This window comes from Thunnus maccoyii, chromosome 10 (genome assembly GCF_910596095.1).
Source record: "Thunnus maccoyii chromosome 10, fThuMac1.1, whole genome shotgun sequence".
In the NCBI taxonomy this organism is placed as follows: domain Eukaryota; kingdom Metazoa; phylum Chordata; class Actinopteri; order Scombriformes; family Scombridae; genus Thunnus; species Thunnus maccoyii.
The window spans coordinates 23,015,819-23,029,552 of record NC_056542.1 but is presented as its reverse complement, the minus strand read 5'-3'; the positions used below and the strand labels follow the sequence as shown (position 1 = coordinate 23,029,552).

Here is a 13,734-nt window from a genome sequence, read left to right as displayed (position 1 = left end):
TTCAATTTTGGATCCAGTGTCACACCAAGATATTTAAAATCAGTAACTATGTCAATGTTTTCACCTTTTATGAAAATATCAGCATTAGGGGGTTGTACCATAGTCTTAGAGAAAAACATACCATTTGTCTTGTTTACATCTAGACTCATGATTGATCAAGCCAATGTGTAATCCTTTCCAATGTGATTGTTAGCTTAGCAGCTCAGCTAACTCAGCTGTTTTTGCATGTGTGTACACAACAATGTCATCTGCATATATTTGTAGTTCTGTATCATGACACTGTTGAGGGAGATCATTAATATATAGGCTAAATAATAGGGGACCTAACACTGACCCTTGTGGAGCACCGATTGTGCACTTCATGTTACTGGACAGTGTGTCATCAACTTTAACACATTGTCTCCTATTAGATAAATATGAAGACATCCATGCCAGTGCTCCAGATGAGAAGTTAAATTTAGAGTTTCAATTTTAAAACATCATGATTGACTGTGTCGAATGCTTTATGCAGATCTAAAAATACAGCACCAACTACCCCTCCTTTGTAAAGTCTTGATTGAATTTGCTCTATTAAATGCAAGGTAGCAGTTTCGGTGGAATGATTTGCTCTAAAGCCAAATTGCATACAATGTAGACCAAAATTGCTTGTATTAAGAAATGTTGTCAGTTGTTTAATGACAACTTTCTCACCAACCTTTGAGAGTACTGGCAGTATACTTATTGGTCTGTAGTTACTGGCTTCAAGTCGGTCTCCAGATTTAAAAATAGGCGTGACAATGGCACATTTCCAGTCATCAGGAAAGGAGCTGTGTTTAAAAGACAAGTTAATTAAATGAGCAATAGGGGGAGATAAAATATCTTTGTGTGATTTGACAAACATGGTGTCAAATTGGAAAGCATCTCTACTTTTGGAGCTTTTTAAGGAGCTGATGCACTCACAAACAGTCCAGCAGTTGTCCTTCCCCCCCACAGCAGTCTTTACTGTTGACTGAAAAGAGAAAGAGTAAAAAATCCTTTGAACTATTCACTCAGTACCCAGCCCTCCAGAAAGTAAATTTATTCCAATATTTAGTTTTAACTCGGCCTGCAATGCCGAACAAGTCTTTCCACTTGTGTTTAGTGTTTTGCATTATGAAGCAGTAAACAAACATGACTACTTGCCTCATTTCTTTAACCTCTTTCTCTCCCTCCTCCTCTCCTCTAGGCCCGTAAATACATAATGGACGCAATGGGGGAGAAGTACACTGAGGGGGCGATTCTTGACTTGGAGAAGACCTGGGAGGAATCAGACCCGCGAACACCTCTCATCTGCTTCCTGTCAATGGGCTCAGATCCAACCGACTCCATCATTGCGCTGGGGAAGAGGCTGAAGATTGAGACCCGATATGTCTCCATGGGACAAGGACAAGAGGTCCACGCCCGCAAGCTCCTGCAGCAGACCATGGCTAATGTGAGTCAGTGGTGTGAAGTTACTGTAGTTTAGGCATAATTTGATGTAGCTTACAAAGATGTTTTTGGGGATTTCTTGACAACATCTTCACCTTACAGTACTTGGTATAGATGATGACCCTCACTATCATTAATTGTCTATAGGGTGGCTGGGCCTTACTCCAGAACTGCCACCTGGGTCTAGACTTCATGGACGAGCTAATGGACACGGTGACGGAGACAGACTTTGTCCACGACAGCTTCCGCCTGTGGATGACCACAGAGGTCCACAGACACTTCCCCATCACCCTGCTGCAGATGTCAATCAAGTTCACCAATGAACCACCTCAGGGGCTCAAGGCGGGGCTTAAAAGAACTTACGGAGGTACATTAGAGCCAGTTTGGTTCAGTTAGTCCACTTTAATGTAAAACGTAGTTAACCAGAATTCGGGATTTGCCCATTTACAGAGCAACATGAGAGTGGTGAGGCTGTGCTAGGAATGAAGATGCACACATCCTGTCCTCAATCAATACAATGCCCTGATCTGAAAGCGTTGCCAGGCATAAATATGGAGGAAATTAAGTAAAACGTCAACAGATTGATCCCTGGTTTATCAGTACAGGGGGATCAGATGGGTGTGTGTGAGGGAGAGAAAGAGAAAGTAACACAATGATGAGCATGCAGAATAGGGCGTCTTATTATTCTTGATGATGTATATATGTGTAAACCCGTTTGTAGATGTACACACAAGCTCACATATAGACCTTTAGTCAGTCACACAATCAATGACTAAAGCAGTACGAATGTGTCCTTGGGGAATGTCAGCAAGAGAAAAGATGATGAAACATCTGTTTGCTGCCTAATTCATTGTATTTTACGCCTACGTACCAAAAGCCTGTAAGGTTCTTGAAATTTTAAACAAGTTTAAGTATGTCGTTTTGTGTGATTATTCAAAAAGAGGGAGAAAGAGAAGAACAGTTAATATGTATAAACCAGCTGTCTTTGCCTGGCTCATATGGAAAAGGGATATGTGAGGTTCCTGAAGGGCAACTGAGAGTCTGGGTATACGCTTATCTTCAGCTCTTGAATCCTGGCTGCAATTGAAAATGGCATTTCTTCATGAGATTAGGAGTAACACATGTTTTGTATGGTGCATTCAGAATATTCCCACATTTGTTTAAATCAGTTCTTGTTTTGCTAATGTTTTTCCAATTTTAGGTATCTCATTTCACAAATAATGTAACGCTGATCCGCCTTTATTTGGGGGGTGACTGTCTGTGAGGCATGTATCACTTATCACTTATCAAACATAGTCTTTTAGAAATATGGATTTAGATCAAAATAGCTGGTGATAATTTCTATTTAATTATCATGTAGCTTAAAAGCGAGAAGTTTACTTCCACCTGGAGTTTTCAATCACTTCATGACACTCTTATCCTCCTGAGCCTGGCATAATTTCCCTAACTTCATTAGAGTTCAGCAAAGCCCTTTGAGAGGCTGCCTGTCAGAGATTTCCCAAAAGAGAATTGCCAGCTTGCATTATGCTAAGTTAAAAGTGTGCCTACAGTATGTGTGTCATACCTGGAGTTACGGAAATTGCCACGGGTTAAGATATTTAAATTTTAACTCAGGAAATATGTAAGAAACCTTTGCTCATTTAGATCAAAAGCACCTTTTATTGCTCTTTGATTTTGTTTTTGAAAGGGGAAACTGCACTTATATTTGTTCCAGATGTATTTTCACTATGCCCTCCAAGTCTGCAATAGTAACAGTAAGAAAAAACTTCTGTAGCTGAAAGGCTTTGGTTTGTAGCTCCAAAGGTCGATGGGACCAAAATCACAAAATCATTTCCTTGCAATTGCGGTCCTACACTCCAGTTGGAGGGGGCTGCTGATGTGTTCACCCATGTTTCCCTTCACCAGGTATAAACCAGGACCTTTTGGATGTCAGCAACATGGTGCAGTGGAAGCCAATGCTGTATGGAGTCGCATTTCTCCATAGCACTGTACAAGAGAGAAGAAAGTATGGCCCTCTGGGCTGGAACATCCCCTATGAATTCAACCAGGCTGACTTCAACGCCACAGTCCAGTTCGTTCAGAACCACCTTGATGACATGGACATCAAAAAGGTAGGAGACATCTGAAATACTCAGCAAACTACAGTGTGCACCAGTGTTCATTCATCTAGAGAGTGGGACAGAAAAGGTGAACATTCAGTTGAAATAGTTGTGAGTGCTGAGAGTTTCAGTGTGAAGGTTTACATTGCTGCATAATAGGCTTCCAATGGAGGAATATGTGTGCTGCATGTTGTAGTTCTAGTGCCTCGATCACAGTTTTACTCTTTCCAGTTTCTTGTAAAGCAGAAAAAAACATGTAATGTAAAAATGTAAGTACTGTATGTATTTACAGCTAACCTCATCATGATTAAAGTATGTTTTTATATTCTGTGTGCTGTACGTACGGTCTGATATAGTGTACTGTATTAGATTCAGGAAATATATAGGCCCACCTTTTGCAATGTGGTAGCATGGCAAGGTTTTATAAATTGAATACACGTGAGAGCATTAAATGTTCCTCTCTATTGCTAAAGTTGACAATTAAAACTAACCTTTATTGTCACAGTCTGTCATACAAAAAGTAATTTTCTAAGAGTTGATCATTTTCATCATCTGATAAGAAAGACGTTTGTCTCAGGACACATTTTATTAGTAGAAAATCACAATGACAGTGGTGGCATCCAACTTGTATGAATATACCAAACAGAAACAATGACCACACTTTTGAAGATTAAAGATTTGATATCATCCTGTATCACTATTTCCTATCCCCTCAGGGTGTGTCATGGAACACAGTGCGATACATGATAGGAGAAATTCAGTATGGTGGCCGCGTGACTGACGACTATGACAAGCGCCTCCTCAACACCTTTGCCAAGGTGTGGTTCAGTGAGGACATGTTTGGACCTGCCTTTAATTTCTACAAGGGCTACAGCATCCCGAAATGCTCCAGTGTTGACCAGTATCTTACATACGTTCAGGTGAGTCACTCTCGAGTGGGAGACTGATGGTGCATCTGGCTTCAACAAATAATACAACAGGTTTAATGGGACATGTATGACTGAACATGTGGCTGCAAAAACATCACTGCCAGATCAGGGCAGCTGTCTTGAGGATTTCATGTTCAGCCCGATCTTTCTACATTATTGTGACAAATCTGCTCCAATCTTGTGTTGTTGCCATTTGTTTCAGATTTTCCTACACTGTCAGCTTTCAGTGACATCCCAAACAGTGAAAAAGCAAAAAACTGAACATATGAGGTTTCTGCAGGATGCTGACACACTGCTCTTGTCACATCTAGATACAGGCTGCCATGTGTGATTTTATATAAAATGCAAGCATACTCATTTTATTACAGATTATGTATGATGTATTAGTGTGCCTGTGTGCTTAACTGGTGGGTTTGTGCATTTGCGCTGTGTGTGTGTGTGTGTGTGTGTGTGTGTGTGTGTGTTTGCCTGCGCCTGCGTGTGTATGTCTGGGGGCATTTCCTGAGCTAGTTTCATTAAAGCTAGTTTCATTATGATGGATGTTCAGGGCTGCCAGGCTCAGCAAGCTTATTCCTCTGCACCGCCTCTCAAATACAGAATGACAAACACAGCCTTGGAGAGCACACACTCACACACACACACACACACTCACACACACACACACACACACACATACACCATGTACTCACAAATTTGCTAACAAGCCTTCTTTCTCTTTCTGTCAGACACAAAGCCACACACATGTTCACACTTTTCCCACACAGACAAAACACAAGAGAACACAATGTGTCCCTGTGTGTGTGTGTCCACACGTCTGCATATTTAAATTAAATGCAGACAGACAGGAACAAAGCTAAAATTCCCTGAGAGGAAATAAATGACCACAGCGAGGGACAAAGGCTATTCTGTCCAGCACCCTGTGTGACTCTCTCTTCATCACCTCATATTTTTCTCGGCGTATTAGCCAGGCTCTCTCTTCATGTTTGACTCTATTTGAATGCGCAGTGTGATTGATGTTTCAGGGATAAACTAGTCTGTGACAACATAAATCTCAAATGTCTTTTTTTTCTCCCTGCAAACTCAACAAGCACAGACGTAATCTGATGATACGTAAACAAAACAGTCTGTTTCAGCCGAGGAGAAATCAGATTGTGTTTGCTTAAACGTGCTGACATGCAAAAGATCCATTCTGTGTTCTTTCATCACATTCATATGCTAATTGCAGTTTCACGCCTTTGCACCATTCTTGATGTGTTAAAGGTGATTAGAGGTTCCCCTAAAATAAAACTAAGCTTGCAACATATTAAATCAGTCTTTGCTTTTGCTTACGTGACATTGATCATAATAAAGCAGCCATTACAAAGTGACTTTGTTCTGAATTTTCCAGTTTTAAAAGGAACCTCATTAGTCACACTGCAGTAACAGATGGTCTGTCTTCCTGTCATCATAGAGAAAGACCCTCATTGCAAGATGTCTTTGAACCAATTAAACACAGTTTCAACTCAGTGACTTTGATTGGCACGTTTTCAACATCAGCTCACTTCTTCAGTTACTTTTAAAATTCAACCAACCCCATTCGAACAACTTCGGCCCTGATTTTAATTCAAAAACCTAGAACCCAATTCAAATGTCATCAAGGAGAGACGTACTGTATGTAACCCCTAATATTTCAGCAGTACAGTGTAAATATTCCATTCAGCTTTTTCACAGTGGATTTCTTTAAGCCACTTGACCTTGAAAAAAACAATTGATCACATCATGTTGAAGGCATACTTCCAATTTGTTGCGTTATTTATCCTGTGAGTTGGAAAATTGGTATTGACTGCTGCAGAGCTCCTATCAGAGTCACCAGGTGAAGTTATTTGCTTCACAGTGCACACAAAGCTATAGATACCTATATTACTCTCTGAAAATATACACAGAATAAGCACAAGTATTTCTTCTCAAAACCTCTAAAATGTCACTTAAATACAACAAATACTTTATGGAAAAATATAACAACTACCTATAGAACATGCCATCACATGTTGAAAATTGATTAGATAGTCGTAGTTACAATTTCCGGTTTCACTTAACTCAAGATGTTTCAACAAAGATAGGCTTAACATAAATAAAACATAAATATAGTGAAAATCAAGTTCTCAGTGTCACCATCCAATAACAGCTTGAGATGGATGAGTGTCAACCACAGTAATACACTTGCATCATCTATGACTTCTGTTCAGGCAAGTGCCATCATAATTAATCAATTAAGGCTTTAGTTCCCAACCTGGAGGTCAGGATCCACCAAGACAATTAACAAGATATGAAAAAAGTGAGGGGGGAAAAAATGTTACAAAAAATGATATTTGCATTCAAAGATGTTCCTCTAATCCTTGCTTTTTCTTTTGAATTATTGGATACGTTTACCCCTTCAGACCTCTAAATTTAATTAAAATAAAACTCTAAGAAAAAAATCACTCTTTGATTGACCTGGTCACTTCCCATGCTACTAGTATCGACTGGTAAATTGAGAGTTTCACCTTCAGGCTGAGATCCCATTTCACCACAATGGTCCGGTACAATGCCTGCATTACACTGACACAGCATCAATTGGCCTGTTGACCTCTCACTAAATTTAATCCTAATCCTCCCCGGTGGTCCACTGTTCCACAACAAAGACAGAATCCACACTCATTGAACACAGTTGATGGGAAGCTGTTGAGGGATCCTGTCAGTGTGTGTCAGTCTAATAGTGATTTGCTCTGGTTGGTCAGGTGCATACACAGTGGGGGTGGCATGAATCTCCTGTGCATTACACCCCCTCCCAATTCAGCTCCTCACTGGAGAGTCAAAGAAGCAGTTGGTGACACTGTGGGGTATCAGAGGAGACACATGGCTCTCTATGCTTTAACCAGGCCAACAGTGGGCAGTAGTAGTGTCAAAGGTAAGGACACTGCAGGGAATTGGACTTAAGGAACATATAAAAGTGTAGTAGATGCTCACATCCCGTAAACTTCAAACAGGTGAAACCAATGAAACAATGTAACAAAGAAAGATGAAGGTCCGCACACTGTAGCTCCCTTATATGCGGTTTATTGAGACATCCACCAGTGACATTTCGAGCTACATGCTCTTCTTCAGAGTGAAGAAGTCTGAAGAGTCTGAAGAAACATATGAAATTGAAGTTAAAAAAGCAGGCAGCACTTAAAAATCTATTTCACATTGTTGGAGACTGTCTTCCCATAAACTCTGCCAGCTTGTTTCTGCCAGCTCAGTGATAAGCTGCTCCAGGGGGCTACTAAGGCCCTCTTGCAGCAGTTGTTGTGAGAGTAGAGTGAATGCATCTTGGCCATTTCTTCCTAAAAATATTTCCACAAATGCTCTGTGATCTGAACAAATGACCTCCGGTTACTGTTTTATTTTTGCAGGGTCTGCCAGCTTATGACACTCCAGAGGTGTTTGGTCTCCACCCGAACGCAGACATAACCTACCAGATTAAACTGGCTAAAGACGTGCTGGACACTATCCTCAGTATTCAGCCTAAAGATAGCTCGTCAGGCGGAGGGGAAACCAGAGAGGCTGTGGTGTCCAGGTTGGCTGACGACATGTTGGAGAAACTGCCTGCAGACTATGTACCTTTTGAAGTAAGCCTGGGTGACTGTTGTTGAGCAAAGGCACATGTGTAGTGCGCAAAGTGACAGGGGTGGTACTGACAGAGAAGGTGATGGGTGGGTGTGTTAGTTTGTGTTTGAGACAGAGGTAGTCAAAGAGAAAAGACGGCTAGGAATAAACAGAGGAGTGTAAATGTAGCTGAATCTTGCCAACTTTGTTTTATATTGGGGTTTCTCTCCTTTTTTTGACATTTAAGAGACAGTGAGGTGAGAATGTGACTTTTCTGAGCAGAGGTGCAAAGCTTGTCATGGAAAACTTCGTCACTGCACCCCACACCATGTGTGACAGATGCCTCACAGAATGAGGGCAAATACAGCAATGTCAACACAAATAACTGCATTTGGAAAAGAACAAATAACTGTGAATTCACAGAATCCATCATTCATGCTCTTTTCTATTCCTTACAAATAGTAGTAACTATAGAAACCTCTCATCCTGTGCTCAGTTTGTACCTGAAGCATGTGAACAGTTTATATGTATTATCCAGAGAAGAAAGAGAGGAGCTAATGTAACACTTCCAGAGTTGCAAATGGAACAAACAAATCTTTAATTTCAGGTTATATGTAGACTGGAGGGCACAGGGAAGAAACTTAGACACATAATGGAATCTGTGTCTTTGTTTCTCCATTAACATGTCTGTCTGTATCTACACAGCACAATTTTTTTTTGACCTGATGCAACATCACTTCATGCATTATAAATCCCTCAGTAGATTCTTTAAAGTTTTATTTCATCTGATTGAATGAAACTTACCAGGTGAGAGAGCGTCTCCAGAAGATGGGCCCTTTCCAGCCAATGAACATTTTCCTGCGCCAGGAGATCGACCGGATGCAGAGGGTCATAGTTCTGGTCAGAAACACCCTGACAGACCTCAAGCTGGCTATCGATGGAACCATCATCATGAGTGAGAACCTGCGGGACGCCCTGGACTGCATGTATGATGCACGCATTCCTGCACGCTGGAAGAAGGTGGGTTTAGAACATTGTCTCACATTAAAAATCAGTCTGGAGCTTTTGGATTTTTGTCTGCATCACAAACAACAAAATAGGCCTCACTAATAGGAATAGTAATCACTTAACTCCTCTGAAAGCTATTAATGACCATTGCATTGAATAGCAAGCAATTTCATGGAACCTGAGGCACAAATTAATAATAATCTAAAAGATCTTTTTAATGCTACGCAGGTATCATCTTTATAATGTTATTTATTGTCCTCAGGTAAATCAAAGGATTACTTGTTGGTTTCCGATAACATCAGACATGTAATGCGAGCTAAAAGGGAGCCCATCATCATCAGTCAGACAGTAATTTCTTGCTTTAGTGGACCCTAAGCTCCTTACCTTTTAGAATTTTATCCACAGCACACAGAGCCATTTCTGTGATAAATGAAAAGTACTTCTTCCAACAAACTTAGTTGAAGAAATAGCTGGAATGTTAATATTGGGAGAGAGCGAGCAAGAGAAAACAACAAAGAAATATGACTCGGTATGACTTTTCCCATATCTTACCTTTAAATAATTCTCTTTGCATTCAAGTCATGCTCTTACATTACATTACATCATTAGAATAATTTTGATTTGAATGGCTTTCACGACTGGGATTCAGAGATTGTCTACCTGCAGTGCTATCTAGTTTTGGCCCATTTGCCCTCACTCCATTATGTTTCATTATATTCATCTCTTTTTTATTCTATTGTAATTAATTCTTTATAAATGCCTCATGTTTCTCTTGCCACTCAGTGATTCACAGTTCTTTTTTTTTCGTGTCTCTCTGTTGTCATCTCTGATCCATCTGAATGACAGTTTTCAGTGTTGTATTGTAATGTTTTGTTCATGTTTCTGTTCGTCTTTGTTTTTCAGGCATCGTGGGCCTCCAGCACCCTGGGGTTCTGGTTCACAGAGTTGCTTGAGCGTAACCGGCAGTTCCAAGCTTGGATCTTTGAAGGACGGCCCAACTGCTTCTGGATGACAGGCTTCTTCAACCCGCAGGGCTTCCTGACAGCCATGAGACAGGTAACCTACACACGGCATCAGGCTACCCACCTACTTACCCACCGCCGGGGGGGGGGGGGGGGGTGTACCAGATGGCACGCAGAGGGAGAGGCAGGCACATGGCCACATTCACACATGCAAGCATACAGCCCACGTGTGCATGTGCACTCACACTGTTGAGGCAGACAACTACATACACACACTTTTCTCTTTTTCTAATGAATTCCGATGTCTATTACTGTGGGTATTACAGAGGAATGTAAATCTGAGTGTTTAACCCTCCTTGATCCATGTCCTGTCCCTGATGTTAGGGCTTATATTATAAAGATCTAGAAAGGTATCTAGATGCTATACTGAATATTAAAAACAAGTGAAAATTGGATGATAAGAATACAAATTTCAGAGCAAGCACTCTGTAGATAAAAAAATGTTATCTTATAATATATTTATACTCTATATGTCTTTTATTTAACTTTAAGGCTCAGCTAGCACTTTGTGTGTTTGCATTTTCTTTCCATTTCTCTCTTCACTGTGTTTAACCAAAAGCATTTTCTATGTTGTCCTTATTGCAAGGGCCTGTTATTGACTATCAACCACGGTGAACCAGGATTTTTTGCAGCAGGAAATACACTCATCAAGCACTTTATTAGGGACTCCTGTGCATTCCAATACAACAACTCTGCCATAAATTCTATAAATTCTTATACATTTTCAGTTTTTGTTGATATTGTCAGAAAGGTGATAATTCTACTTTATGTTTGTCATTGAGTGGGTGGTGGTGGTGGTGTACTGGATTGCATTATATTTAAAAAGTGTTCCTAAAATTTTCAACCCCATTAACATACATGACACAACAGCTTTTAAAATTCAGGTGAAACTAGTGTGACCCGATCTGCTCCTTTTTCAGTCTGGGAGCTTTTGGTGAAAAAAGGTAAAAACAGAACTCAATGAGTTTTAGATAAAAAAAAGAAAATACACATAACCATTTGTCCTTTACAAGATCTAAAAGGTTGTTTTGTTGAAAATGATACATTTACGAAGCTTATACATTTGCAGTTTTTGTTGACATTGTAAGAAAGGTGATAATTCTACTTTATGTTTGTCATTGAGATCGTAGTGGGTGGTGGTGTACTGGATTGCATTATATTGAAAAGTGTATTTTATCCACTCCATAAACATACATTAAGGGGGGCAGAGCTGGCAGAGCTGTTGCATTGGATTGCATTAGATTGCACAGCCAGTGAGTGTGTATGTATGATACAGTGTATTTTGAGTGTACTGTGACTCCTGCTTGGCCACTAGCGTTTTACTTCGAAGGCACCACTTAAATCCTGAGACCTACAGCATTTATTTCACACAGACATGTATACTGTATTTTTAAAGTATTGCAGTTGCTGTGGCGCTCTATAGCACTGGTTTGTCTTGATTTGCCTCCATGAGTTTTTGAGCATATCTCAAACACACTTTTAACCAATTTCCATGATAATATTCCCACTGATTTTGGTGGTGAACCAGATCTGGAATATGTACCATTAGATGGTTATCATACACAGTAACTATAGAGCAAACTGTGATAAAGACCTGAGGGCTGAAGTATGTTTCCAGCGCCAAAAAAACCAATATATTTTGAAATTTAATTAGTAGTAGGAATGTGGAATTGTTAAGCATTGGTGTCGGGTTTGCACATCTGACTGCCTTCTAGTTTATTTATTTATTCCACTCTGGAAGAAAACCTCAGTTGCATGCTCAGAGAGAAAATATTGTAGATGCAGATGTGTGTACTTTACTGAAAATGGATTTGTTAGGCTATTGTGTTAGTTCCCAAATATAGCAGTCATGTCCTCTCACCATGCTTGTATAGAGCATTCTCAGGAGAGACGCTGTAGCTTTTGTTGGACCAGTGGCATCACAATTTGTCTGCAGAATGCTCTGATGCTGTGTGCCAGAAACCTCTAGCTTGTTTTTAAAGGATCTGTTGTGTATGTGTTTGTCCCTTTCATTCATATCTGTCCAATTTTGTCCAATAAGCGTTTTTGTCTCTTTTTTTTTTTTTTGTTCAAAATGAGGAAAAAATGACTGAGAGGATACAATACTCACATTTCATTTATTTATTGTGCACTCTGCTCTTGCTCTTTGCTCTTTTTGTGTCATATTGGATTTATTTTCTGTCTTTTGGCATGGCATCTCACAAACAATTCCGTCGATGGAGTGTACTTCTCTGCCCTACACAGTGTTTTTTCATTGTCCCTCTATTACAGCCCTGTTATCAAAATTGATTTTTTTGTATGGAAACAGTTGCCAAAGGTCAGCTCTGTCATTCATGTGCACCGCCGTGTCATACTGCCCATATGAGAGCCTTAACCTGCGGATTTCATCCTGCACTCGTAGGAGATCACTAGGGCCAATAAAGGCTGGGCCCTGGACCGCATGGTGCTGTGCAACGAAGTGACCAGGTGGATGAAGGATGACATCACTCAGCCTCCCACAGAGGGAGTGTACGTCTATGGCCTCCACCTGGAGGGGGCCGGCTGGGACCGCCGCAGCTGCAAACTCATCGACTCCAAACCTAAAGTCCTCTTTGAGATGATGCCCGTGATCCGGATGTACGCTGAGAATAACGGTAAGATTTCACATTTTGAGAACATCTTTTTCTCTTGTGAAATTTAAGCCAAAAAAATGAACAAAGTAGATTTTGATGATTTGTCTGAACAGAAAACTCTGATATGACAACATAAAAGCATGAATACTTTTTTTTTTTCTCACAGGGTCAATCTTTCATATTCCTGTGAGTCTATCTCTTCTTTTCCTCTCAATATTCGCATCCCACGCAGTCTCTCAGAAAGGACGGATGTAAGATTTAAATGTCAAGCAGACTAAGTGCAATTTATTTTGTCTGGGAATAGATTACGAGCAGTATGTGGCACAGTGTTTGTGCTGGATAAGACCAGACTATATTCAAGCAGGCAGCAAAGAGACGGGCCCCCATGGACGCCTGCAAGCAAGGCTGCCTGGGAAAAGAATTAATGATCCAATGATACGCGTAATGCAGTTTGTTTACACCATGTCCCCTCCCTGCTTTTCCCATAAGAAGGCTGCCTTTGAGTGAGCATGTGTGCACCAGCGCAAAGGCTGCTAGTGAGGATGTTTCTGCACACAAGTGGTTGCCAGAGCATCAAGTGCATGCACCTGTCTATACTGTAAGCACACATGGTGACATGAATGAGTGTGCATTTAAGTGTAGAGCCATTAAAACCCCTCTGCTTAATTGTGACTCTCTTCAGAGAGATTAGTTTTATCCCTCTGTATATCATCTTTGAAGATTGACTGTACAAGAGTTGTTTGTTTTCTAGAGAGAAGGGTTGTTGGTTTTTGTGCAGATGGGAGCTCTAGCACACCAGCATGTTGTGACTGACAGACTACCAACCAAACAACCAGTTTGCAAGCTGCCATCTAAAGCCAAGTTTCAAGTTTTATTGTCATATACTTGATAACAACATCATTGCCAGTAGTGAAATTCTTAGACTCAGAGCCAACTCAACTTTACATAATAAGTGAAATAAGTCATATAGTAATTTAAGCAATCTAAAAGGCATATAAGTTAAAAAAAAAGTTTT

The 13,734-nt window shown here is 40.4% G+C and overlaps 1 protein-coding gene across 4 annotated transcripts in view; it reads left to right on the top strand.

Annotated features, from left to right (window-relative positions):
• dnah5 (dynein, axonemal, heavy chain 5) overlaps positions 1–13,734 on the top strand; it is a 109,308-nt gene that overhangs the window by 94,293 nt on the left and 1,281 nt on the right. For all 4 annotated transcript variants that reach the window (XM_042423138.1, XM_042423137.1, XM_042423136.1 and 1 more), the window contains 8 exons: positions 1,205–1,450; positions 1,594–1,813; positions 3,352–3,557; positions 4,262–4,465; positions 7,885–8,100; positions 8,885–9,097; positions 9,989–10,141; positions 12,509–12,740. In XM_042423138.1, coding sequence (XP_042279072.1) covers positions 1,205–1,450; positions 1,594–1,813; positions 3,352–3,557; positions 4,262–4,465; positions 7,885–8,100; positions 8,885–9,097; positions 9,989–10,141; positions 12,509–12,740 — 1,690 coding nt within the window. The remainder of the gene's footprint in view (positions 1–1,204; positions 1,451–1,593; positions 1,814–3,351; positions 3,558–4,261; positions 4,466–7,884; positions 8,101–8,884; positions 9,098–9,988; positions 10,142–12,508; positions 12,741–13,734) is intronic.